This window comes from Convolutriloba macropyga, chromosome 6, assembly GCF_964194025.1.
Source record: "Convolutriloba macropyga chromosome 6, txConMacr16.3, whole genome shotgun sequence".
Lineage (NCBI taxonomy): Eukaryota > Metazoa > Xenacoelomorpha > Acoela > Convolutidae > Convolutriloba > Convolutriloba macropyga.
The window spans coordinates 3,676,748-3,702,239 of record NC_134473.1 but is presented as its reverse complement, the minus strand read 5'-3'; the positions used below and the strand labels follow the sequence as shown (position 1 = coordinate 3,702,239).

General features: G+C 35.0%; 1 protein-coding gene across 1 annotated transcript; it reads left to right on the top strand.

Moving 5' to 3' along the window:
- The first annotated feature begins 6,675 nt into the window (after window positions 1–6,675).
- Window positions 6,676–25,139, top strand: LOC142340692 (TBC1 domain family member 13-like). The gene is made up of 5 exons (XM_075391387.1): window positions 6,676–6,696; window positions 9,315–9,887; window positions 19,046–19,379; window positions 19,742–20,389; window positions 24,776–25,139. Exons 2-5 carry the CDS (start codon window positions 9,611–9,613, stop codon window positions 25,008–25,010), a joined length of 1,494 nt encoding a protein of 497 aa, XP_075247502.1. The 5' UTR covers window positions 6,676–6,696; window positions 9,315–9,610; the 3' UTR covers window positions 25,011–25,139.
- Window positions 25,140–25,492: the final 353 nt, after the last annotated feature.

Genomic DNA, 25,492 nt, shown 5'->3' with positions numbered 1-25,492 from the left:
GGAACTGCACTTGTGACCTTAACGATTTCAGAAAACTGACCGTTGAATCTAACTCTTTGCGTTCTTCCGATTAGATAAGATTGCAATAATTTGATAATGTTCCCGCGGACACCAAGATTGAATAGTTTTGTTAAGAGAATACCGTGGTCTTCATTATCAAACGCTTTCTCATAATCAGTATAAATTATGTCAATATTTTCTATTGAATCAATTGATTTTTAGATAGATTCTAGGTATACTAAGAGTTGAACGAGAGTTGGACTAAGAGTTTGATGGAAAATTGGTTCTAAATGCCGGTAAAGACATATAAACAAACAACGTTCAAAAATTTTATATGTAATTATAAGAAGAGAAACCTGCCTATAATTCTCAACATCAGACTATCAACCTTTCTGTAAGTGGGAACAACTATTGAGTATTTTCGGCTACCTGGAACAACACTTTTATTTTGTTGAAAAATACGGTTGTAATAAAATAATTCTTTATAATTGTTATTGCTCGTGTTGTTGATCCATTTCAAACACTTTTTTTTTTAACCCTATCGAGTACTTTTGTGTGTGTTACCTTAGCAAACCAACAAACACTTCCGTACAACAAAACAGGAAATACCATAGATTTGTACAGGTTTAATTTAACTGACTGAATTAGGCGTGGTAAGCTTCTTCTTAACATGGAAAGAACTCCATGCGCTTTGTTCGTGGACTTTTTTATGTGGATGTCCCGCTTAAGGACCCTTGTTTAATGAACTCCTAAATCCTTCTGTATGTGTACTTTTTCTATCAAGATTAAGGAGAAACTGAAGTGATGCATGGAATTAGACATTGAGATATGAGAGGATTTTTCAACGTTTAGGGGAAGTTTGTGTTGTTCACTCCATTTCGTCACTCTAGTACAATCCATTTGACAGATAAGACTAGACTTGTTAACTGCTATGATTTTAGCGTCGTCGGCAGAGGAACAAGAGCTCTGCAAGTTTTTGGTAAATCGCTGACGTAGATTACAATGAAGAGAGATGCCAGAAGAGATCCTTGCGGAACTGCACTTGTGACCTTAACGATTTCAGAAAACTGACCGTTGAATCTAACTCTTTGCGTTCTTCCGATTAGATAAGATTGCAATAATTTGATAATGTTCCCGCGGACACCAAGATTGAATAGTTTTGTTAAGAGAATACCGTGGTCTTCATTATCAAACGCTTTCTCATAATCAGTATAAATTATGTCAATATTTTCTATTGAATCAATTGATTTTTAGATAGATTCTAGGTATACTAAGAGTTGAACGAGAGTTGGACTAAGAGTTTGATGGAAAATTGGTTCTAAATGCCGGTAAAGACATATAAACAAACAACGTTCAAAAATTTTATATGTAATTGTAAAAAGAGAAACCTGCCTATAATTCTCAACATCAGACTTTCAACCTTTCTGTAGGTGGCAACGACTATTGAGTTTTTTCAGCTACCTGGAAAAAACTATTTTGTTTTAATTTGTTGAAAAATCGGTTTATGTATTTACTGACTGCCCTTAAACAACTTTTGTATACAATTGCAGGAATTTCGTCCGGACCTTTTGCCTTGTGAACATCTAAATTTTATCATACCTTTTCAATCGTTTGTTGGGAAATGTCAAAATCTGTAAATAAGGGTAGCAACGGTTGTGAATTGTTTGGCACGAAGCGGGAAGAAATTTTGAAAATTGAAGCAATTTATTGTGAGAAAAGATAGCCTTGACGAACAGGATCATTAGCAATTTCATTCTTAAAGGAGAAAAAGCTTGGAATCGCGCTCGACTTGAAGTTTCTGTAGTATTTGAAAAATTTTTCAGTTGATCGGGATGCTGCTAAATTTGATTCAAACTCTGCTTTATCTTCTTCAGTCATCGTTTCAGCAATGCGCTCTAGCATTGCTATTTTTTATATTGTTTGCATTGTTCCTTCTAGCTGTTTCAAGTCGCTTAATTGCGTTTGACATGGCTGGTTTAATCCGCGGTGATAATTGAGATTGGTGCACTGTTCTTTTCGGAACGTTTTCAAAAATTATGGGTCTAATCCAATCGTACCACTGTTCAAGCAGAACATTAATGTTACTCCAGCAAAATCCATGAATAAGTAACTCCCTTATCTGTTTATTCATTTCATAAAATCTGGCCTTACAGAAGCTGTAAATTATCTTTGATTTTGTTTCCCTTAGATATGGGGACCTTAGGTTTCTGACTCTAACTTTAAGGGCAATTGCATTATGATTCGATAACAAACTAATGTCCAGATTAATTTTCTTGCAGGATATAACTTCTGTTTTTGGGTTTACTAAGACGAAATCGAGGTTACGTGATGCTGCAGGAGAGAAATCAATGATTTGCTGAAAGCTGTAAAAGCTAATTAGGTCAACAAAATTCTGTGTATCTGAGTTTTTAGCTGAGTAATCATGCCAATCAGTTTCCGGCAAATTGAAATCACCACACACAATTGCCGAATAGAAGGATTTTGACAGTGTAAAGAATTCCTCAAACAGTAGATAACGATCTTGAGGTGATATAGCATAAGGAGTGGGACATGATGAATTCGGTGGGGCATAAAAACAGACAAGTAAAATATCCCGAGAATTAAAACTTAGAGAACATGCTAGGACGCCTCCATCAATGTTTAGTTTGGAGATAAAAATCCAACTTGAAAGACACGTTAAGAAATGAAAATTTCAAATTTACAATCGAACGAAACCAAAATAAGTTTAAAGCAATATATGTAGGTTTTTTAATAAAAAACAAGTCGATATGCATCTGCTACATCAAGTCGAAAATGGATTTTTACTCAGATGTAAATGTTTTGTAGATACGATTGTAGGCATGTAAAAATTCGATTTAAATTCCCTTGAATGATTGATTTTAGTGATTTGCAATTTATTTTCTGGCTTTTTATTTTAGCATTTTCTAAATTGACAACCCTTTTTTAAAACTTGATCAAATCTGTCAATTCTACAAGCCGAAACCCAGGAAGGGGCAAGTTTTTTATGTCATTTTAGCTAAATCAACATGGAACAGTTAAAGATTGAAGAATGGTGCATATTCTGTCAGCAAGTTCACTTTTCCATGCATTAAAGCCTAAAAACAGCAAACATCCAAAACTGTTACTCCCGTCCGTGACCGCCAATCGGGGTCTTTCGTTCAACCCAAACTCCAGAAACGCCGAAAATAACATAAGAAACGCCTGGCACAAGGGTCACCTGAAAGCCGCAGTAATTTCGTGATTTGGCACGACGCCTTGAACAACTCCATCACCCCTCACAAACAAACAAATGACAATAGGTCGTGTGATGTAGAGGAGTTGGTTGCCTTTTTACAACTTCATTCGGATAGAATTAAGGCGATAGTTTATTGTCAAAGGTATGGCGCTAAAAACATTTTAAAACAGCTGTTAAAATCGGGAATTTTAGTGATCCAGTCAAACGAAGCTTTTGGTGTCAAGACGGAAGCAAAAGAACACTAACATCATCAGCAGATACTTCCAACTACATCAGGACCCCGACATTGAGCTTAAATCACTGGGGTTAGTGTTGAAATATCAATCTAATCTACGGAAACTGTTGAAAAAAAAACAGGAGAAAAGGAAACTACGCAAAAATCAACGGGAGGCAAAAAAAGCGAATGCTCAGTGGTAAGTGATAGCATCTCTTGGTGTTCGCTCACCGGAGGTCTTTCACAAACCTTCAGCTATGCTTAAACTGCCAAATTGTTGGTTGAGAAAAATTTTGCAAAAAAGAGACTGTTGAAAACAATACTTGGACTATGAAAACAATGTGTATAAATATGAGTTTTAGATTGCGAACAGTTCAGAAAACTTGAATGGAGTTGTGATAATATCGTAATAAAAAATGAAAAAAGAAGTAAACAAAGAACTTTGGGTATGAGGAAAAAAGGGAAGATACCGGTTAAAGTTTACGAAGCTTTAAGGTCCACTGGAGCGCAACCGGCAAGGTTGTATTGATCAGCAAAAGTACACAAGAAAGAAACCCCTCTGAGACCTGTTCTCTGTATCCCGGGAAGTTGTTACCATAAACTTAAAAAGTTTCTATAACGCTTTTTCCAAAAGATTGAAGGAGCAAACATAGAAACTAACACCAATGACGAACGAAAACTCAGGAGCAAATAAAACTTGAGAAAGACGAAGAAATCCTATCATTAGAGGTAAAAAGTTTATACACCAACGTTCCCTTAAAGGAAGCCATTAACATTGCCCTGCGATCGCTTTATGCTAGAGACGATAAACCAGACATACCTAGAACAACAATGAAACGTCTGCTTGAATTAGCCGTCACCAACGTCCATTTCAAATGCAATGAAAGTTGGTACTGTCAGAAAGACGGGTTGGCAATGGGTGCATCCTTGGCGGTGATTTTGTTCGAACTTTTGGATGAAATTGTGGGAGCTACAACTGAAATTACAGACACCTAAATGTAAAACCAACACACAATCTAGCACTTCTCGCAATTGCGAACACCGTGTGACAGCACGTTCCAAGGGTGTTGAGTGTGAAGTTTGTAATAGATGGTTTCACGCAAAATGTCAGAAAATCAGTAACACAGAATATGATAGCATGGAAAACCAGTTCTGGATGTGCTCGTTCTGTCGTGAAAATGATCAGACTGACATCAACCATTCGTCCGAAACTAGAGTTTTTCTAATGTATGTCGACGATATTGTGAGAATAGTTGGAGGTGACACAAAAGAGCTGTTAGATGCGGTCAATAACCTCCATCCAAATCTCCAATTTACATTAGAAACAACAGATGATGAAAACAGTTTGCCATTTCTGGTAATGTCAATTAACGTACAACCGGAGGGGAACATTTTTTGCACATGGTATCAAAAACCACCAGATACTGGAACAATTCTGAACTATCGTAGCTGTGCACCCCTACAACATAAGAAAAGCATAATACAGGGTACAATACACCACTTGTTCCGAGCCACCAGCAGCTGGGAAGCTTTCCATGAAGCATTGTCAAAAAATGAAGAAATTTGGGTACGTAATCAATATCCTAGGCATTGGGTAGGGAATATCGTCAAGGATAAAATTAACCAGCTGCGAATAAAAGAACAAAGAAAAGGACATAGATATAACGCGGGTGTAGCCGTAAAACAACAAGGAAAATACTGAGAAACAACAATTTGTATTACAGTACAGAGGCAACATCTCTAATGAATTTGAAAAGAAATTGAACAAAATTCATCCTGTACAGACGATTTTCACCACTCGGAAACTTAAGAGCTGTTTACCTAGCCTCAAGTCTAGCTTTGATAAGGATCTCAAATCCCACGTGGTTTTTGAACTCATTTGTAATGGATGCAAATCCATCTATGTAGGGCAGACATGCCGACATATTACCACAAGGGTTGCAGAGCATGCCAGGACGGACTCACCGATGGGAGTACATGCAATCGAGTGCAACGGTGATAAAACAGCTTTCCAGTGGAAGATATTAGACCAATCCAGCAACCAATCTAAGTTAATGACACTAGAGGCGCTCTATATAAGAACATTGAAACCAGCCATCAACACGCACGAAGAATACCGAACACGAGAATTGACACTGAAAGCTTAATTTGGAGATAAAAATCCAACTTGAAAGACACGTTAAGAAACGAAAATTTAAACTTTACTATTGAACAAAACCAAAGTAAGTTTAAAGCAATATATGTAGATTTTTTAATAAAAAACATGTCGATATGCATCTGCTACATAAAGTCGAAAATGTATTTTTACTCAGATGTAAATGTTTTGTAGATACGATTGTAGGTATGTAAAAATTCGTTTTAAATTTCCTTGAATGATTAATTTTAGTGATTTGCATTTTATTTTCGCTTTTCATTTTAGCATTTTGTATTGTTTATAACCTGACGATGAACTCAGTTCGAAACTCAGTTCGTAGGAATGTTTTAAATTGACAATCCTTTTTTAAATCTTAAAGAGGAATTTGTCTGGAGACAAAAGTTTTTTTTGATAGCAATCAAAAGACCTCCGTGTTTCGATGTGTTATTATCAGCTTTTCTTTCTGATCGAAATTTTGCATAATTGGGAAGAAAGAGTTCGTTATCGTGAAGTGAGCACTTATACGTCTTCGTCATATCGCTCTCTTCCGGTTCCGGCCTTGGATTCAGGGATGCCACGGAAGCGGATATAGTAAATCATTATGAAAAAGATGGCACGTGCGTCGAGGGGGGTTGCAAATAATAGGCACCCACTAAGCTGGGGGGGGGGGGCACAAACAGAAAAATGCCAAAAGCGGGAATACCCTATACACAGTGGAGATTCTAGCACTAGAGATTTTATGCTACAAGAAAAAGAAAGCGGAAGGTGTAGGAAAAAACAACTAAAAACGAATCCATAATCGGGGAAAAGCTTGAGGAACCAAAAATGAACAGTTGGAGATTATGCTTTTTGGCGAATCACTTCTTCATTCATTTCTGCCCCCAGATTGTTTGGTGCATATTATTTGCTCCTCCAGATGCAGCGCAAAGGTTTGCGTAATGATTTGCAGTTTGATGGCACGTGCTTTGTTAGGTGACGTGTAATGTACTGGTAGGGGAGAGGCTCAGGATTTACTTGGCACTTTCTTTCTTGTACCTTCACTCCTTTCTGAAGATACCACTTTTTTCAGAATGTTGGAACATGCTGCCACCAGGGATTTGGAAAAAAATAATTGTAAGTGCAATAATTGGCAATTAATTGATTGCAATAATTGATTGGTTACTCTATTTTAATTGCAATAATTGATTGGAACGACACAATTAATTGTCCAATAATTGGCAGAAACTGAAGCAGCATTTTGTCAGGTTGCAGATATGCAACTATAGAAAAAGTTCCCAGATCACAAACTTCTGGCACAGATCGTATGTAATTTGACAGATTTGGGTGTTAAAAAGTTTTCGTCGTTGATTAGAAATTGAATAATTCAGAAGATTCAGATACGTATCGCTGGACGATAAGAAAGCAGCAGGACCTGGTGAAATCTCAATTCCACTCATAAAGTCTTGGAAATTAGCTATAGGCGTACATCTACAATTCGCCTTAAATGAGTGCATTAGGGAGAAAATTTTCACAACTAAAATGAAACTAGCCTATGTAACACCAATTTTCGAAAAAGGTGACAAATTAGATAGCACAAATTATCGACCAATATCTGTAACTCCGAGTTTTGCAAAAATTTTTGAGCGCCTCCTTTTGAATCAGATGATGGAGTTTATTGATAAGCTTAAAATTATAAACAAAGAGCAATTCGGATTTCAGAAAAAAAAGTCCGCAACAGATGCAGTTCTAGAACTGGTTGAAACAGTTTCGGCTAATTTAGATCAAAGCAAGGAAACTGTTGCTATTTTTCTAGACCTTGCAAAAGCGTTTAATTCCATTTCGTATTTTCTTTAAAAAAATTGAAATGTATGGTTTCTCCCAGGAAGCGAAAAAATTACTGATTGTGAAATTTTGAATCACGGTGTGCCACAAGGAACTGTTTTAGGACAACTCATTTTTCTTATATATGTGAACGATTCCTCATCTAATATAAGCACAACAGAAAAGGTAATCCAATTCGCAGATGACACAAGTATTCTGTTGCGGACAGAAAGATAGCTTACATGGAAAAGTCACGGAAATTTTACAAAAAACAGAAGAATATGTAGAGTTGAACAAACTAACTTTGAATACAAACAAAACCGAATTAATCTTTTTCTCGCGCGATAATTCAGATTTCGGATCTATTTTTTACAAAAACGAAGTTCTCACAACACAAAAAAGTTGCAGATATCTTGGTATTCAAATTGACAGGAATCTTATTTTCGAGGAGCAGCTGAATAAAGCCTTGAAAAAGATGGCTCATGCTATAAGATCAATTTACCTTATAAGACATCAAGTTCCCCTGAACGCGCGAATTCTTCTAAAATCACTTGTGCTTTCACACTTATCATTTTCGGCAATCTTTTTTCTAAATTTATCTGCAAAAAACCTAAAACGCCTTAACTGACAGATTAACTGGGGTATAAAGGTGTGCTTTCTACGCAAAAAGTATGACAAAGCGAGAGATCTTTTAATCCAGACAAAGACACTACCAGCTGAGCTAATAATAGCATAAATGTCGCTAATCGAATTTTGTTATGATATCGCTAGGCTAGAAAATTCTGAAAAATTTCACGGGTATCTGAGTCTTCATCAAAATACTCGAACAAAACAATTTAAAATTAGACAAAATGCCGAAACCAGCTTTTGAATGACTTCGATTGTTCGTCAATGCGTAAAGAAATGGAATAAGTTACCACATTGGCTTCGGTTGGCAAAAAATGAAAACGTTTTAAAGAAAACGTTGAATGATTTCTTGCTCTGACAACATGAAATAATTCCTTTGAATAGTAACGTAGGAGCTTTTCAAAGTTATTTTTATTTTTAGGAAGAAAACAATCAAAAGAAATTTTTAAATTTGATTCTTTAAGAAATTTGTTGATGTTTATAATATTATTATTGTTTGAATGATTTGAAACATTTTTTGTTTCTGGTATATTTAACCGTATGGTTATAATTTTAATTTACTTGTTGCAAAAAAAACGTACGAAGAATTCATTTGCGTACATTTTTGGGTAAATCAAGGCAAAATTGTTTTCAATTCTGCAAAAAAAAAATAATTGATAGAACTTCAAATTTAATTGATCAATAATTGCAATTATTGCAATAATTGATTTTTATGTTCTGCCAATTAAATTAATTGATTGCCCCCCCTTTTTGTCTACCCAATTATTTGCAATTAATTTTTCCAAATCCCTGGCTGCCACGCACAGGCCTACTCGAGTCGTCTTGCAGCAACATGAATTAATTGATCCATAATTTTTTTGTGTACATATTTGAACCATTTTGAGCTTTCTTTCCCGATTTTTCTTGAAAGTTTGGGTCTTTCCCATTATAGTCCCCCCACCCAGCTAAGTGGTCAGGTAACCTATAGCCCACAATCATAGTAAATATACCATAAGGGGGGCTATAATGGGAAAGACCCGAAATTTTTAATGATTTTGTTGGCTGCTATTTTTTAAATTCGAAACCCTTCCTTGATTCCTGGTTTTTAGTTCACTCAAAACTCAAATAGTATTAGTCACAGTTATAATTGTGGTGTTTATTTTTTATGGCGATCAAGAAAACCTTTACTGTAAAAAAGCAGGCAGTTACAGAAGGATGACCTGAAATTCGGAAAAAAAACGACTGACATTCGATGGCTTTTTATATTGAGTGAAAGGTTATTTCAGGTTTCGTTTTTTCCTTAAAGTTGTGTTGCCTTGTTTCAGGGTTAAATGTTGGGCATCAAACATGTTATATTGAACTAGTCAATTGGACAATGTAATCAATTGTAGTGATTGAAGTTTGGATACAGTTTGTAAACGGACTTGATTCGAGAAAATTATTGGTCATTGTTTTGTTTACTTTCGCAAACAATTGATTTTGCTTTGAACTCAAATTTCGTAACTATCAATTCATACCATGAACATTGGCAGTGTCTTGTTTTGAACCTACTACAATTGTCCGATGAGGCTTGATCAGAATCTCGATTTTCTTTTTTGAATCTTAATTTTTTATCCTTCAAATGGGCGCCTCTCCTCCTTTGTCGCGAAAAGCGGAATATCTTCTTGAGGAACTGAATAAAGAGTACGTCGAGATTGAAAATATCCGCGAAATTTGTTTCACCGGTGTTCCGGACGACAGTTATAAACGGGATGTTGTTTGGAAAATTCTGCTAAACTATCTACCTGCAAGAAGAGCAGACTGGCCCACAGTAATGAAAGAAAAACGACAACTTTACAGAGATTACATGAATTTATTCATCGTGCAACCGGGCAGAAAGCATCGGCAAAATCAAGTAGGTGAGTTAACCTTGATTTGTCCACTAAAAACACTACACTACAAACAAGACGGCTTGTGCGAGTCTGTGCATAGCACAGAATGTTCCAACATGCCTCTCAAGGTTGCAAAAACAACTTTTAAATTCTGTCAGAGAAAACGATGTGAGTATCCAAAGCCAACTTATAAGCATTGGAGAAAATTACTTGAACTGTTGAACCAAAAATAATGACGGCTGTTTTCGGCAGACAAAAACCAAAACTCTTCAACAAATTCTAGAAATATGAGTGTAGTACAATTTGAAACACACAGACACAGGAAAACCATACAAACCATGTAATTTTTCTAATTTGTCATGATTTCTGACAGTTTTTGCACTCTGCCTCTATTTGTGTCCAACAATTAAAGTAACTAACTATCTCAGACTACTTCTCTCACAGACACATACCACACGCATTACAAAGACACATGTACACCAATGAAAGCGCGCACTCACAAAAACAAATCCCGACACCAAAAAATTTTTTATCTGATCTTTACTCAAGATTCCTGACCGTTCATTTATGTCCTGGTTGTCCTTTCTAGAAGACTGGGCGCGGAGTTTTTGAGGAATTTCTATCGGTAATCGTAAAATTGACACTAAAATCTGAAAAGAACTTTTTCAATTTCTCGGAAGTGTTTGATCTTTTTTGAAGTTTTCTGAGCTTAATCGATTAATAAGTTTTTTCAAAATCTCGCAGACGTGTTATCAGCAAGATTTGAAAACACATTTTTGGCATTGGACACATTTAAGGCCACAATTTGTAGCAAATGTATTTTTTCCGATTTCTCATGAATTCTGTCAGTTTTTGCACTCTGCCTCTCTTGACAATTTTGTCTAACATTTAAAGGAACTGTTTCTTTCACAATAGTTTTCTCTCTCTTACAGACATCACCTAGTTTACAAGTCAGCACACCGATTTAGACATTCGCAGGCGCGCACACACACTAACTTTTGTAGCCAATGTTGGCCAACGTTCGGTTATGTCTTAGTTGTTTTTTAAGAAAACTGGGTGTGGATTTCTTGAAATAGTTGTTTAGCTAATCGTAAAAATGACATTGAATTTTTATTTTTTTAATAGCCGCCCTCATCTTCTCAGCCGGCTATTATAGCGCTCCTAATTTTTTACAATTCAAAGAATTTGAATTGTATTGGGGCGCTGTCTTTTTTTTAAGATCTGTTCACACATTTTCATGATTTTTGAAGTCAAATTGGAGTGGTGATTTTGGTCACGCCGAAACAGGAAATGAGGCGAAAAAGCGAGTGGTTTTTCGGTGTGAAATTTTTTTGCTCTAATTTTAAAGTAGAGTGAGAAAACGGTGTTTGAACAAAAATTCGCTTTCTCGCTAGTGGTTTTTTGTTCACATGCGGCAATTTTACTTTGGTTTTGACTGTTTTTTCGATTTTTTGTATCGGATTTTTTTCTAAATGGTTTTTCCAATCCATTCAAAGTTCATTCCAGGTCTAGTTTTTTGTTTAGTCAATGAAAATTCTTTGAATTGTACGTCAGGACTTGACCTGCTATGTTTTTTTTCTTCGTCCAACTTTTTTTCGCTTTACCATTTTTTGCCGCCTTTTCAGCATTTTGCGTGAAATCTTTTTGACTTCTCTAGGCTAGTTTTTCTCTTCTCTCATTCTGCTAAAAGTGAATTTGAACAGCAGTTGCTCAGCAAAGCAATTGAAAATGAACAGAGTCAGAATAAAAAATTGAAGTCAGAAATAGAAACGGGATAAACCCATAAAGCCCAATTTTAGATGCCCGCTATTTGAAACGTCGTTCCGATAAGTCTTAGTTACCATCTCTTATGCTTATTGGTATTGATAGTAGCCCCTGTAGCCTCTCTCTAAGAAACAGAAGTATTTTCAAATACGAAATGCCATCAAAATAAATCGGACTTAAAAATGTTTTTGTTCAAAAATCTTTTTTTCGATATCTTCTATTCTTTAAATCCCAATCATGCTTATTGGAATCAACGGCGGCTATTTTCCGGCAATCTGCCGGGTATGTTTATATATTTAAAACCACAATGTTCAGCAAATTTTTCTAACTTCAGGAATTCTAATTTTTAATAGCCGCTGTCAGCTTCTCAAACGACTATTTAGGCGCTCTCCTTTTTTACAATTCAAAGAATTTGAATTGTATTGGAGCGCTGATGGCAAATACGAAATGCCATCAAAATAAATCGGACTTAAAAATGTTTTTGTTCAAAAATCTTTTTTTTTTTCGATATCTTCTATTCTTTAAATCCCAATCATGCTTATTGGAATCAACGGCGGCTATTTTCCGGCAATCTGCCGGGTATGTTTATATATTTAAAACCACAATGTTCAGCAAATTTTTCTAACTTCAGGAATTCTAATTTTTAATAGCCGCCGTCAGCTTCTCAAACGACTATTTAGGCGCTCTCCTTTTTTACAATTCAAAGAATTTGAATTGTATTGGAGCGCTGTCTGGAGTAGTGATTTTGGTCACGCCGAAACGGGAAGTGGAGCGAAAAAGCGAGTGGTTTTGCGGAGTGAATATTTTTTGCTCTAATTTTAAAGCAGACTGAAAAAACGTTGTTTGAACAAAAGTTCGCTTTCTCGCTAGTGTTTTTTTGTTCACATGCGGCAATTTCACTTTGATGTTTATTTTTTTCGTATTTTTGGATTGGATTTTTTCTAAATGGTTTCTCCAATCCATTCATAGTCCCTTCTAGGTCTAGTTTCTGTGTAGTCAATGAAAATTCTTTGAATTGTACGTCACGACTTGTCCTGCTATGTTTTTTAATTCGCTCTACCTTTTGATCACGTTTTTCGTTTTGCATAAGTCACAACTTTCACGTTTGACTTCTGACTTAGCTCACTCAATGTTTCAACTGAATGGTTTTTAAATCCATTCACTTAATAAATTACGCAAAATGGTGAATACAGTTAAGGTCAAAAGAGCAAAATCAAAAGAGTTGGGATAAACCGATAAAGCCCGGCCATTAAGTCATTGAGAATTAAGTTATTAGAGTGTTGACTAGCTAACATTGGTATTAAGCTTATTAGTATATTAGAATTTTGGTTTCAGAATCCAACTGAAAGTGAACGACAAATTAGATCACTTTTTGACAATGAAAAAAAATTTGTTCAATTTCTCTTCGTTTCTTTTTCTGTTTCAATCCTGATGTGCATCAAGCACGTCAACGGTGGCTTTTTTCCGGCAACTTGCCGGCTGCTTTTATTCTTGACTTGTTGATTTCAGTTAAAAAGCTGAATTAAGTATAGTTTTAGAATCCAACCGAAACTGAACGCCGATTTAGAACACTTTTTGACACTGAAAAAAATATAAAATTTTGTCAATTTATCACTTCTTTTTTTCTGATTCAATCCCGATGTGCGTCAAGCGCGTCAACGGCGGCTATTTTCCGGCAATCTGCCGGCTATATTTTAGACTTTCTTACAGTTTTTGTACTCTGCTTCACTCATGTCTAACATATTAAGGAACGTTGAAGTTTGTTCTTAAAGGCTCTTTATAAGTAGCTTTGAGAAGTATTTTTTATCGGTACATTTTGCTTTTGGACCTTTCTACTCTTAAGTAAGCTTCTTTTAAAGACACAGGAAAATGTTCATCTTTTAAAAGAAACTTTTGCTTTTCATATGAGGAGTTTCAAAGTCAATAATCAATTTGTTTTTGCAGAAACCATTAAAGTGTGGAGAAGATCAGTTCGAAAAGCAATTTCAAAATACAGAATTGAAAATTATATATTTTTTTCAAATTACGATCATGCGTATTAAATTTTTCAACTTGGCAATCCATAAACATTAACTCTCAAATTCAACTGTTTTTCATTATACTAGAGGAGATTATTTTGAACTATCCGCTCTGACATTATAAGTAATACAAATAAAAAGACAAAAGATTTTTAAATTAAAAAATTGGTTGATTTGATCTTCGTTACATGAAACCGTTTTTTTTCGTGTCCAAGGTTTTGAAAATACCCAAATGTTAAATTCTGATGAACTGAGATGAATTTTCTCAAAAAAAAAAACAACTCAAAAACAAAGAATATTTTCTGCTTTTAATTTTAAATTTTCAAAGTTGATTTTTGCTGTTTTGAGGTCGAAATGGCCTGATGTTTTTAATATTCGAAAAAATCTTTTGAAGAGAAAAAAATGGTTTTTACAATAGTTTGTAACCAGCAGAAAACAGAGAGATGTATAGAAATATTTTTAAACAATATTTTGAGGGAAAAAATAATTGATTTTTTGGAATTTTTTGGCCATATAATTAAATCAAAACTAGATCCCGAGGGTTACAAAATGGTGCCTTTTTTCTACGATGCGTAAATAAGTGAAAATTTGACTGAAGAAGAAAAAAAGGCAGCCTCGCATAAATATTCCTCCATTAAAAAAAAAATTGGAACATATCTTGTTGGCAAAAATGTTTGACCTTGAAATTAAATTTTATACGATTAACTGTTTCACGATGAGAGAGCGAAAGATGTATTTTCAAATATAATGAATTTCATCTAAGTTTGAAATCAAAATTTTAACTAAGTGAACTTAAGTTTGTAGAAATGAATATCAATTTTTTTAAAATCCATTATCAATAAACTTTTTATCAAAAATTTGCAAGGTTTTTCAGGACAATAACCAACGGGAAGCTTATCTTTGACCTAAAGTTTAAGTAGCAAAGTATGATGCCAATTTATTATTTGAGTTGTTTATTATTATATATTTTTGTTGTCCCCCATTATTAGAACTACCACGAAAAAAAAACAACCACGAAAAATTCTCCGTCAGTCACCATGTTTTATCAATCAGAAAATATGGACAGCAGACCCATTAATCAATAGTTGTATTGGAAACATCGATTTAAACTGAAATATCAAGTAAAATGACATGGTAATTGATATGGCGATATTGCATTCTGTGTTGCCGCGATAATTTGCTTCCCAAAATGCTGTGGAGTAAAATCTTGCTCACAGTTTTTTTGCTTTGCAGGCAGTAGATGATAGCAGACTCAAACGTATCCACAAAAATGTTTTTTTTTAAACGTTAAACATTAGAAAACCCATCAATTTAGTATCTTGTCTTATAAATATTGCAGGTATTTTTCTGCTTGTTCATAAGACATCCCGACACCGCAATTGCATTGATATTTGCTTTTTTGTTCCATTATAACAAAGTATGCAGCCTGATATGCTTCTGATGTAATTCGGTTTTCACTGGTGTTTAATTGCAATTATACAGAAAAAAACACTTAATTCCGAACCATTTTAAGGAGTATACAACTGATCTTAGTCCGGCAGTATAACTATTAACAAATTACTCATTTCTTTAACTTTACAACAGAAAATCTAAGTGAATTCAATTTTCGTGGCATATTAAATGAAAAAAAAACAAAAAACGCATATACGTTTTTATACGTCAACCCAACAACAGTTAGTCTAGATCATATTTCCAAATTCAAAGTCATGCCATATTGAACAAGTAACCTTCCGCAAACAAGGGTTCAAGTGTTAAACACTGAGCTGAAGAAAACTCTAAGCAGTTCGGGAACATTTTTTTGTCTTGTTTGATTTTAGTTTCACTGGCTAGTTCATTCTAATCTACTATTGCCAATCTCACAAGTGAGATCTGCATTTTGTTAGAAACAAATTCCAGGTTCCAGAGCAATTTTTTGTCCTGTTGGACTCATGAAGACTGCAAGTGACTAAAGTAGATACAGTCGGTGTCGTAAAAGCAGGTCGTAACTGTTTTTTTTATTTTCGAAGAAATTGTAATCTTTTGCTTCGCATAAAGAGTTTAACGGGTAGTAGGGTTCCGACTGCGTTTAATATCTTGAACAGATTCAAATTTATCTACAATATGTTGCCCTTCAGGCCCAGTTTAGCTATTTTTCCAAGGATACTATTAGTTTCTGCTCAATTGCGTGAAGTACAACTGCTGAGTAGTGCAAATGACCTAATACCAGTGCATTTAAGACGACTCTCAAAAGTTATTGTGCGGGTAGATTTTCTAATAGCGTAAATTGTTTTTATTCCTTTGGCCGTTTTTCGTAGGATATGTTTTACTTCCATTTGAAATGTTAATTTGCTGACTATATGAGCGCCTATAAATTTTACTTTGGTCTATTGGAATTGAATTGATAATTATCTCTTCATTAAACTCTTTCCTTTTGTTCTTACCAAATATCAAGAATTCAGTTTTTGAGGTATTAACTGTGAGTTGGTGTTCATGACAATATTAAATTAGTTTGTTGACATTTTTTTCTAACTTGGCCTTGCTTTTGTCAATGTAGGTATCAAAAGTTAAAATAACAGTATCGTCAGCATATTGTATAGGTTGTTTCATTGTCAACTCGTGTGGCCATATCATTAATATACAGATTAAATAAAAGCGGGCCCAATACTTCCACGTGGTACAACTCTTTGAAGAGTTTTTTCGTCTGATATGCTGTCTTGTAGGATAACAGATTGGCTACGGTTTGTAAGGCAATTTGTTATAAGATTTCTTGAGCATTCATCAAAACCTTATTGTCCAAATTAATATCCAAAATTTCGTAATTGATCGAATCAAAATCTTTTGATAGGTCAAGGAAAGCGGTTGTGACAAAATTGCTTATATCAGTTTTGTTTTTGATGAATTCTTTTCAAAATAATAGGGAATCGATTATTGATTGTTTCTAAAGCCATATTGATTTTTACTTAGTTCTTTGTCGTGAAGGTATTGACAATTTTGATTCCTCAAGATGGTTTCAATAATCGTAGAAAGGCACGGGGTAATGGAGATTGGGCGATAGTTGTTAGGTACTTCTGGTTCATCTTTCTGGTACAGTGGAACAACATGTGCTTGTTTAAGTTCATTGGGAAAGCAAGATAATTTGATGCAATAATTGATAAGGTAATTAAGATGAGGTGCACTTAATGAACTTTAATAGCCAATTCTGGAATGTGTGATGGTCTGATTGAATTATTTCTTCCCAGTGCCCTAATTGCATCGTGACATTCTTTTTCCGTTGCAAAGTGAAATCTAAAGTTTTTGGGTTCAGAATTGCACGCGCTGCACATTGTAGTGGAAATTAGGGGCCTTGGAACTTTCATAAAGTTCTTAAAGTAGCGACATACTTAATGTAGCAAAACGATCTCTTTTTACAATGCTATCACAAATTTCAGTGTCGTTTATAAGTGAGCAGTCAGTGATAATGTAATCAATAAGGCTTTCGGTATTGTTCGGCCGGTTTGAACGAGTAGGATTGGTTTTGTTCTGGACATGCAAGTCATTCGGAAGTATTACTGTTTCGAGCTTAGATCTTTCCAACTAATCTAAATACTTAATGTTATAAGCATCCAGAAGTATTATTTTTCCGTTTTTCTTAATTGCATTATCAATGTTATTTGCTAGTTGGTGCAAAAAATGCCTTGCTGTTTTGTTTATTGGGATTATAGGTAACATTCAATAATGCAGAAGCGCAAATTGGTAACTTCAATCATATACTCGATTTTATCCCTGAAAAGATTTAAATCTTCGCGAATTTTTGAAAAAATCTTTGGTTCAAGTATCATAACTCCGCGACCTTTTGTTTTTATTCCAACCGAAGAAATACGGCCAGCTCTAAAACAACAGTATCGTTCTTTGTCAGGATTGAAAAGTTTTTCATCATCATATTCATAGAGCCATGTTTCTGTGAAACAAAAAATGCAGTTTGGTCCCAGATCGTGTACTAGCGTGTGTAGTTGTTCCTTCTTGCTGGGAGTGCTTTGTGCTTTTAGATGATAAATTTCCAATTCGGACTCTCTTTGAGTTACTCTGATAGACTCATGTATGTTAGAAGAACAGGTCCTGGATTTATTTCTTTGTAACTTGCTTTTAGAAGCAGTGTTAAGCTAATGAAAGTATGATTTAGATTAAGAAAAAAAAAACACGACCTAAAATTAGTAACCTTGTTTGTTGAAGGTTCATTAAAGTGTTACCAAAGCCTTTGATAAATGTTCTTTTTTTGTGTTTTAGGCAGTGACATTACCACTGTTGACGCGGGAATTCTTGGGGACAACAGTAGCATAACTGAATAAAAGCTTTTTGGTTGTTGGGTTGACGAACAGAAAATATTCGATGTCATTTATAAATAATTGTAACAACATTTATCAAAATCATCAGTATTACAATAATATGTTTTTATTTTGATAGGATTGGGCATAATAGTTTGAAGCACCCTTATGGCATAGTGCAGTGTATCTTTGATTCATTGTTGATAATTATTATTGGAGGTCATAATTGGTCTGTTTGGGGGTTGTTATATGGTTTTTTCAAAAGCTGGAACTGTAATTGTATGAAGGAGCTTTATTAATTAAGCTATTGTTTTTGGTAGAGTCCCTTGGTACTAATGCTACCATTTGATGTTAATAGAAGATGTGAAAGCCAGCAGTTTTTGAGAAGATGCACACCGTGCTGGTAGTTTAAATGCACAATATCAAAATACAGAAAAATTGTATATTGTATACATTGGTATCACTATCGTTATCTTTGCTTAAGGTTTTGTTCACATTTTTAATATTAGCATTAAGAAATGATATCATGAGGGAGGGTTTATCGGAATAGTGCAATTTAATAAGATTATTAATGTTGTCAATTTTTTCATATCCCGATACTGCTCAACATTTTTCAGTGGTGGTATCTCAGAATGCAGTGTTATTTATGATTCAATTGTTTAACTTTCTCGTGTCATTATTTCTATGGCATTAATGAACTCTGACAAAATTCTCTTCTGTTTCTGAATGCGATCTGTTATTCACCTTCCCTCTTTAGTTCAAAGAATTGAATTGCACTGGGCTACTGTCTTTTTACTTCTCGAAGAGGCGTTGTTTTTTTTGTTTTTGATAAGTGAGCTAGCAAAAAACCGGAAGTAAGTAAAGTTTGATAAAATTGTTTCATTGAACAAATTAGAAGAAATAGTATTTTTTGTTCAAACCTTTGAAGCGGCGCCAGTTTTTTGGTGTGAAATAATTTTCATAAAGCGAGCGAATGTTTTGATTACGTGTGGCCTGCTTGTTCAAGCTGTTTTTTTTGGATTTTACTTTTTATAAATTGTAGATTTATTGTAGATTTTTTGACACAAAAAATAAAGAATGGAGAATTTTGCAGAAAACTTCTCATCGTGGAATTTGTATCTAGCTTGTGGACCAGAAGCTGAAGGTGAATGCAACCAAACTTCGATAGCTGATTGTACCTCTGATCACCCCTTGAGTGTAGACTCCAACTCAGAATGGCAGCAATATTTCACAGACAACACCGAACTGCTCCAGCAGATAGACAAGGACTGCAGACGACTCTTCCCGGACTACTCCTTCTTCCAGAAACCCACCAAGTACCCTGCTTCCAAATATTGTACGGACGGCTCGGGAGGAGGGGACGAACCTGTCAGCGAGGTGGGATGGGGTGCTTCTTATATGACGCTGAGGAAAAGGGTTGAGTGGGGTGTCTTCCAAGAAATTAAAGGCTCTGCACGGTTAGTTTATCTATCACATAACGAAACAAAAAAGGTGATTTAATTTTGGAGTTGTTAATTCTAGCTGTATATCTTGAGCATTTTCACCTTCCGCGCTGTATTATACCGGTTAGGTTGTTCAAGTCACTGCATCGCTATCATGAAAGATGAGAAAAATATGGAGAAGAAAAAGAAATATTGCTTGTATAATAAAGTTGATGAATGTTTTGTAGTGGCAATTATATGTTTATTAGGGGGCTCTTCAATACAACTTTACTATATACCATTATAGAGCTAAAAGAGAGTTAAACTGCCGTTAAACACGGGCGAGGTGAGTAGCCTCTTGATTGAAATAATTTCATCAGCAAAGAGTTCTGTTTCAGAAATGGTATCTCAACACACGACAGTCCAGAGCGATTAGTTGAAAGTTACTCGTTGGGCGAAGACGCCGAAGTTCACTGGGAGGTTGTGGAACGCATTCTGTTCATCTATGCAAAACTGAACAAAGCAACGGGCTATGTTCAGGGCATGAACGAACTTCTAGGACCAATCTATCACGTCTTTGCTTCCTCAAAGTGTGAAGAAACAAAACGATTCGCCGAAGCCGATTCCTTTTTCTGTTTCGTCAACCTCATGGCTGAGAATAGAGACATCTACACTAAAAGCATGGATAACTCACAAGACGGAATTCAAGGAAAGTTTTCCCAATTAAACCAGGCCCTGAAAACTTTAGAATGGGACTTGTACATATCCCTCAACCACCAGCAAATTCACCCCCAGTTTTACGCTTTCAGATGGCTCAGTTTGCTTTTCGCACAAGAGTTCAACTTGCCAGACATTGAACAGCTTTGGGATACTTTATTTTCAGACAAGGACCGCTTTTATTACGCCATAATAGTAGCAGTGGCCATGCTGTCATTGGAAAAGAAAACAATCCTGGAAGCGAACTTTAACCAAACTATGCACACTGTTCAGCACTACCAACATTCCATTGATGCCACGTTAAAACATGCTAGTGTACTTCATGAGAGGTTAGAAAATAAAGCTCTTTTCGAAATGATTTAGACAGCAGCAGCATAACTTAATGGTCAGCATAAGAAAACGGAGAGAATATGGTTCTGTTTAATAGCTGAGGGGAATTATTGGCCTTCGTTTTATTGTTCAAAGAATTTGAATTGTATCGGGGCGATGTCTTTTTAGGATTCGAAGACTAGTATTAGTGGACTGTCTTTTTTGACCCGTTATCTTGAGTGTATTTGAAAATTGGAATTGTCACACGTGAACACTAAAGTTTTTTTATGAGCAAAATGAAAGAGCAGAGAGAAAAGTGGTTTTCTGTTTACGCAGCCTTTTTGAGAGAGCCATAAAAGAGGGTGCGCAAATAATTTTTTGGTAATCAAAAGGTTTCAATCATTTTTAGGCCAATATTGTGAATTTTCTCTATCCAAGTGGAACTGAGTGACCAGTATAATTCTTTTTGATGCTTCCGGGTACAATCTGGTTTAAATTCTTGACTGTTTTTTACTATTTTTTAAAAAGATTTTTTGCGTTCTTTCCCTTTCTGTTGACTTCCTGTAATATTTGTTAATGCAAATTTTGTTATTAATTGCTCTTGAACGAAGTTTGAAGCAAGTATTGCAAACGTGTTGATCTTTTTGATGCATTTTTTTTTGGTTTTAACTTTTCGAGTGACTTCTACGCGCCCGAATTCTTCGTTTTGCGTGATATTGGTGTTTGAGTGATCAGTAGCTGAACTCAGGTGGCGGCAGTTTACTTTTCTACTTAAAACATCTTCAGTGGTTATAGTGGCGTATAATAATCTCGAATGACGTCATTTGAAGCCCCCTTTGTGAACTTAGTCACTCCCCCTTTTAGTCATGCCGTAATAGTAAAAAGAAGGAAAAGTGAGTAAATTTAAGGCGTTTTATTAATAGCCGCACAGCGATAGCTGAGGCTATTATTGGCCTTCTCTTGGTTTTTTTTTATTTCGTCATGATTTTTGTTACGACCATATGACGTCACAGCCATTTTTTGTTCATTCGTTCATGCAATTTCAACTGAATTGCATGTGTGACGTCATTTTTCGCTCTTAGTGGAGCGAGTTTTTTTGTTCATGCGCGTGATTAAATTTTTGGTCACACTTGACTTACCTCACTCTCAAAAATGACTTCCTCACTTTGAAATTGACTTTTATTTACTTTAATTCAAAGAGATAAGGTCAAATGGGTGTGTATCACTCTAAATGAAGGTTATTTGAGATCAGCTAATAGAGGCAGCAATAACTTATACAGATTTTTAATCAAAATATAACAGATCAGCCTTCAATGAAAAGACGAATTTTTTTGGTCTGTCTTTTTTACTGTTTTTTTAGACTGCCGATCTACGAATCTATTGCGGCTATTTTCTGGCAATCTGCCAGCTATGTTTTTTCATTTTGATGCTGCTAATTTTTAACGCATGCGTTATGAATGTCTGTAGTTGCAATGTTTTGACGCCTTCAATGGGCAGCCAATGGTTTTTCTTGACTTTGACTCAATTTATTTTCATAAGTTTGTGTTTGTTACCTACTGATGTCCTTTTTGCTATGTTACCTCTTGAATTCGATAATTGACAGGGTTCCTCGACCATCTAATTAAACAATGGAAACCATTTAATGGTTTTAGTTATTATTTAACGCTTTTTACGACTTTTAAAGAATATTAGTTTTGGCCGTCGATATTCTTTTATTCGTGTCTCTTGTTTGATCAATGACCGGTCAGATGTTCTTTTGAATGAGAATACGGCAGGAGAAATGTTTGAATCTATTGAATAGTTTTAGGTTATTTTTGGCTGTTTGTTTTAGATTTCTAATGTATTTTTTTAAAATTTATTGGTCATTTTTTTAGTTAGTAATTTTTGTTTTTTTTTTGCTGTCTTGTCTCTTAGTTTCTCAAACGACCCGACCTCTTGGCTCTTTAATCAGCAATAATTTAACCCAATTTAATGGTTTAGGTTTTAGTCAGAACGTTTAGTTACTTGCACTTAGTTTAGGTGTTCAACGGTATCATCATCTATCGAATTAAGAGTTGTTTCAAATGTGGTTAAATTTTGAATTAAATTTTAAAGAAAGACGTTACGCTCACTTCAAATCTGTTTCTCACTCAAATCTGTTTCTCACTCAATATTTCATCACTTTTAGATTTTCATCTCTTATTTGAGTGAATCTTCATGCGAGTCAGACCAGTGAGTAAATTTAAGGCGTTTTATTTTTCATTTTGATGCTGCTAATTTTTAACGCATGCGTTATAAATGTCTGTAGTTGCAATGTTTTGACGCCTTCAATGGGCAGCCAATGGTTTTTCTTGACTTTGACTCAATTTATTTTCATAAGTTTGTGTTTGTTACAGCAATTGCTAGCTGGCATTAGTATGAAGCTTAATAACCTTCAGTTTAGATGCAGAATAAAGTTTAGTTTTAGAATTTAACTAAAGCTGCACAACAAATTAGACCACTTTTTGACACTTGGAAACAAGTTCTGTCATCTTTTTTCTTTTTGTATTTCAATCCCTTAAAGCAATCAGGCGCGTCAATGGCGGATATTTTTTGGGCGAGTTACCGGCTATGTTTGATATTTTGAGGCTAAAATCAAGCTTTGAATGATAACAGACAAACACAATAAATTTTAGCTTGCTCTCTATCTAAGCTTGAAGCAATTATTATTGTCATGTGTCTGTTGTATTGCTTAGTTTTGTTCTGATTGTTATCTCGCCTGATTTTTAAATCCTTGACTTTTTATTTTTGAGTGAAAAAGTGCGTGAGTAATCTGATTGAATGAGTGAGAAAAAATTAGTTGTTTTGTTCATTCATGATTCAACAAAGATTCAGAGAGAGCGAGAAAGAGAGAGAGAGAGAGAGAAAAAAAAATTTGTTTAAAAAAGTTGCTTACCAAATAATTTTTTGTTCACTCGAGGAATTTTTATTTTAACTCGTATTGTATCTGACCAAGTGGTTTTTCTCAGTCAATATAACAAGCAAGAGTACGTTTGAGAGCAATTTTGACCTTTATTCATTTATTAGACATTTAGAGGTTAACAGGAACCTTTTTCACGTATTAATCTATTGGCGATGCTTGCATTCTTTGTCAAGTTTTTAGTCTACGTGGAGGTACTTTTGTTGTAGTTAGTCTTTTTCGAGGTTTTGATTGCCTTTTGATTTAACTCGTATCAGATAAAAGATGCATTTGCTTAAGATAAACGGTCAAATTAGGTCGAAATTTGGCGAGATTTTGTTTATATTTAATGAACGTATATTTTTGTTTATCGTGCTTTTCACTGCTATTTTGTTTACTTTTTGGGAAAAAATTGTTATCCGATTTTTTTCAAAAAGTTTACAAGTTTCAGATTTCTTTTCCCATTTTTTATTTCTTCTTCCCTTTCGATTTTTGTATTCAATAGTTGTAATGATATTTGAGTAGGTTTGCTAGGAAATTGTTATCTCGATTCGGACGTGGAAATATTCGGCTATGGTTTTTAAATTCTCTTCTGCCTTTAGTTCATGGTTTCCGTTTTACACTACTGATTTTCCCGCTTGACTTTAAACGCAACGGGATAAAATAAAGGCCTTGTCGTGAAGTCATAGTGCAAATTAAAATCAAAGTTCGTGCAAATGTTTTTGTATTCGGATTAAGCCTAAAAAGGCTACTGTTTAAATGTCGAACTCTTTAATTGTGCAATTGAAAACTGCTCCAAATATATTTTTCACCTAAAAAGGCGGCCAATTTTTATCCGTTACGTTTCTTTTTCTATCACTATGAACTTCGAGGGATTGGTTGAGGTTGTTTTCCGGCAATCTGCCAGCAATGTTTTTTTTTTCAAAATTGTTTTAGTGGTCGAATAAGCTGTATTACCATCCGTTTTTCATTGAGTCAAAGTGCTAGACTTTATCAAATTTCGTCAATTCTATTTTAGGAGTTATTGGCCCGACCGGTGTGAGGTTGGATGGAATAGAGCGCCCGCCAAGTTTAACTCGTAGAGCTTCCAAATTAGTGAGCCTAATGCTAGCAACGCGAGTAGTTTTAGTTGTTGTAAATTATGCGATGTAGCTGTGGGTGTGACTGAAAGTGTCTCTTTAATTAAAAAAAGGTCAATTAAAATAAAGCCCCTCCCCTAAAAGGGTAGTCGGTCAACTGGGGGGGGGGGGGGGCAGCAAATCAACTCCTATATAAATCCTGACATAGTCAAAAATATAAAGCATCAGATGCGAAAGATGGAGAAATTAAGGCATCAGAATTATAATCAGGGTAGATATGATAAATAGCAATCAAAATATAGTGTATGGTGATTTTCAATCAGGATTCTCTTTAATGAGCCCCTTTAATTCAAAAATTATAGTAACAAACATGTTTAAATATGTATTGTTTACTTAACTACTGTTCACAGGTATCAAAATGCTGTATCGAAATCTAACGAGAACTCTTGGAGTTTATCTGCCTCAAATGAGTCGAGAGAACATAGATCGACGCTAAATTGGCTGCAGCAGAAGTTCCATTCCGTGAAAAGTGCAGCTTCAGGAGGTCTGATAACGACTAATGGTGCTAATTCAGAACCACTATCAGCTTCCAATACCTCAAATAGACCACCCTCTGATCGAAAAATTAGCGCTAACAATCGATAATGTTTCTTCCAAGCAACTCAACGTTATCGCAAATGAACAGTTCTGATTAATTGAATTTTTTGATCGGTTTCTATCGTTAATTCAAGCATTTTTGATTTTTTTTGTAGAGGCTAATACTAATGTGTCAAACATAGCGACTTTGGTAAGCATTTCGGATCTGTTTTTGCCCCTCTGATCAAAATTTGTCATAATCTATTAGAAATGAACTTTTGCGTGAATGGCTTTCAATGCCTTGTAAGGTGTAAGAGTAGCCTATTAAAAGCATTGAAAGCCATTAGTATAATTGCGTCTTATTCTTCAAGGGGTATTTAAAACAAATTGAAGAAGGGATGATTTAACGATTAGTGAACCGATCTGAAAAAAAATCTATAACTGCCTTATAACTGTGGAGCTCAAAATCATGTCAACAAAATTGTTTCAAGTTAAGCCTGATTGGCTGCTGTGCACAATACTTGTTAAAATGGAAAATTCCCCGAAATGTG

Coding starts and splice junctions, on each gene's coding strand:
- LOC142340692 (XM_075391387.1), top strand. CDS start 9,611: ATGGGCGCCTCTCCTCCTTTGTCGCGAAAAGCGGAATATCTTCTTGAG. Junction 9,888..19,045: donor GCATCGGCAAAATCAAGTAG/GTGAGTTAACCT, acceptor ATTTGTATCTAG/CTTGTGGACCAGAAGCTGAA. Junction 20,390..24,775: donor GCTAGTGTACTTCATGAGAG/GTTAGAAAATAA, acceptor TACTGTTCACAG/GTATCAAAATGCTGTATCGA.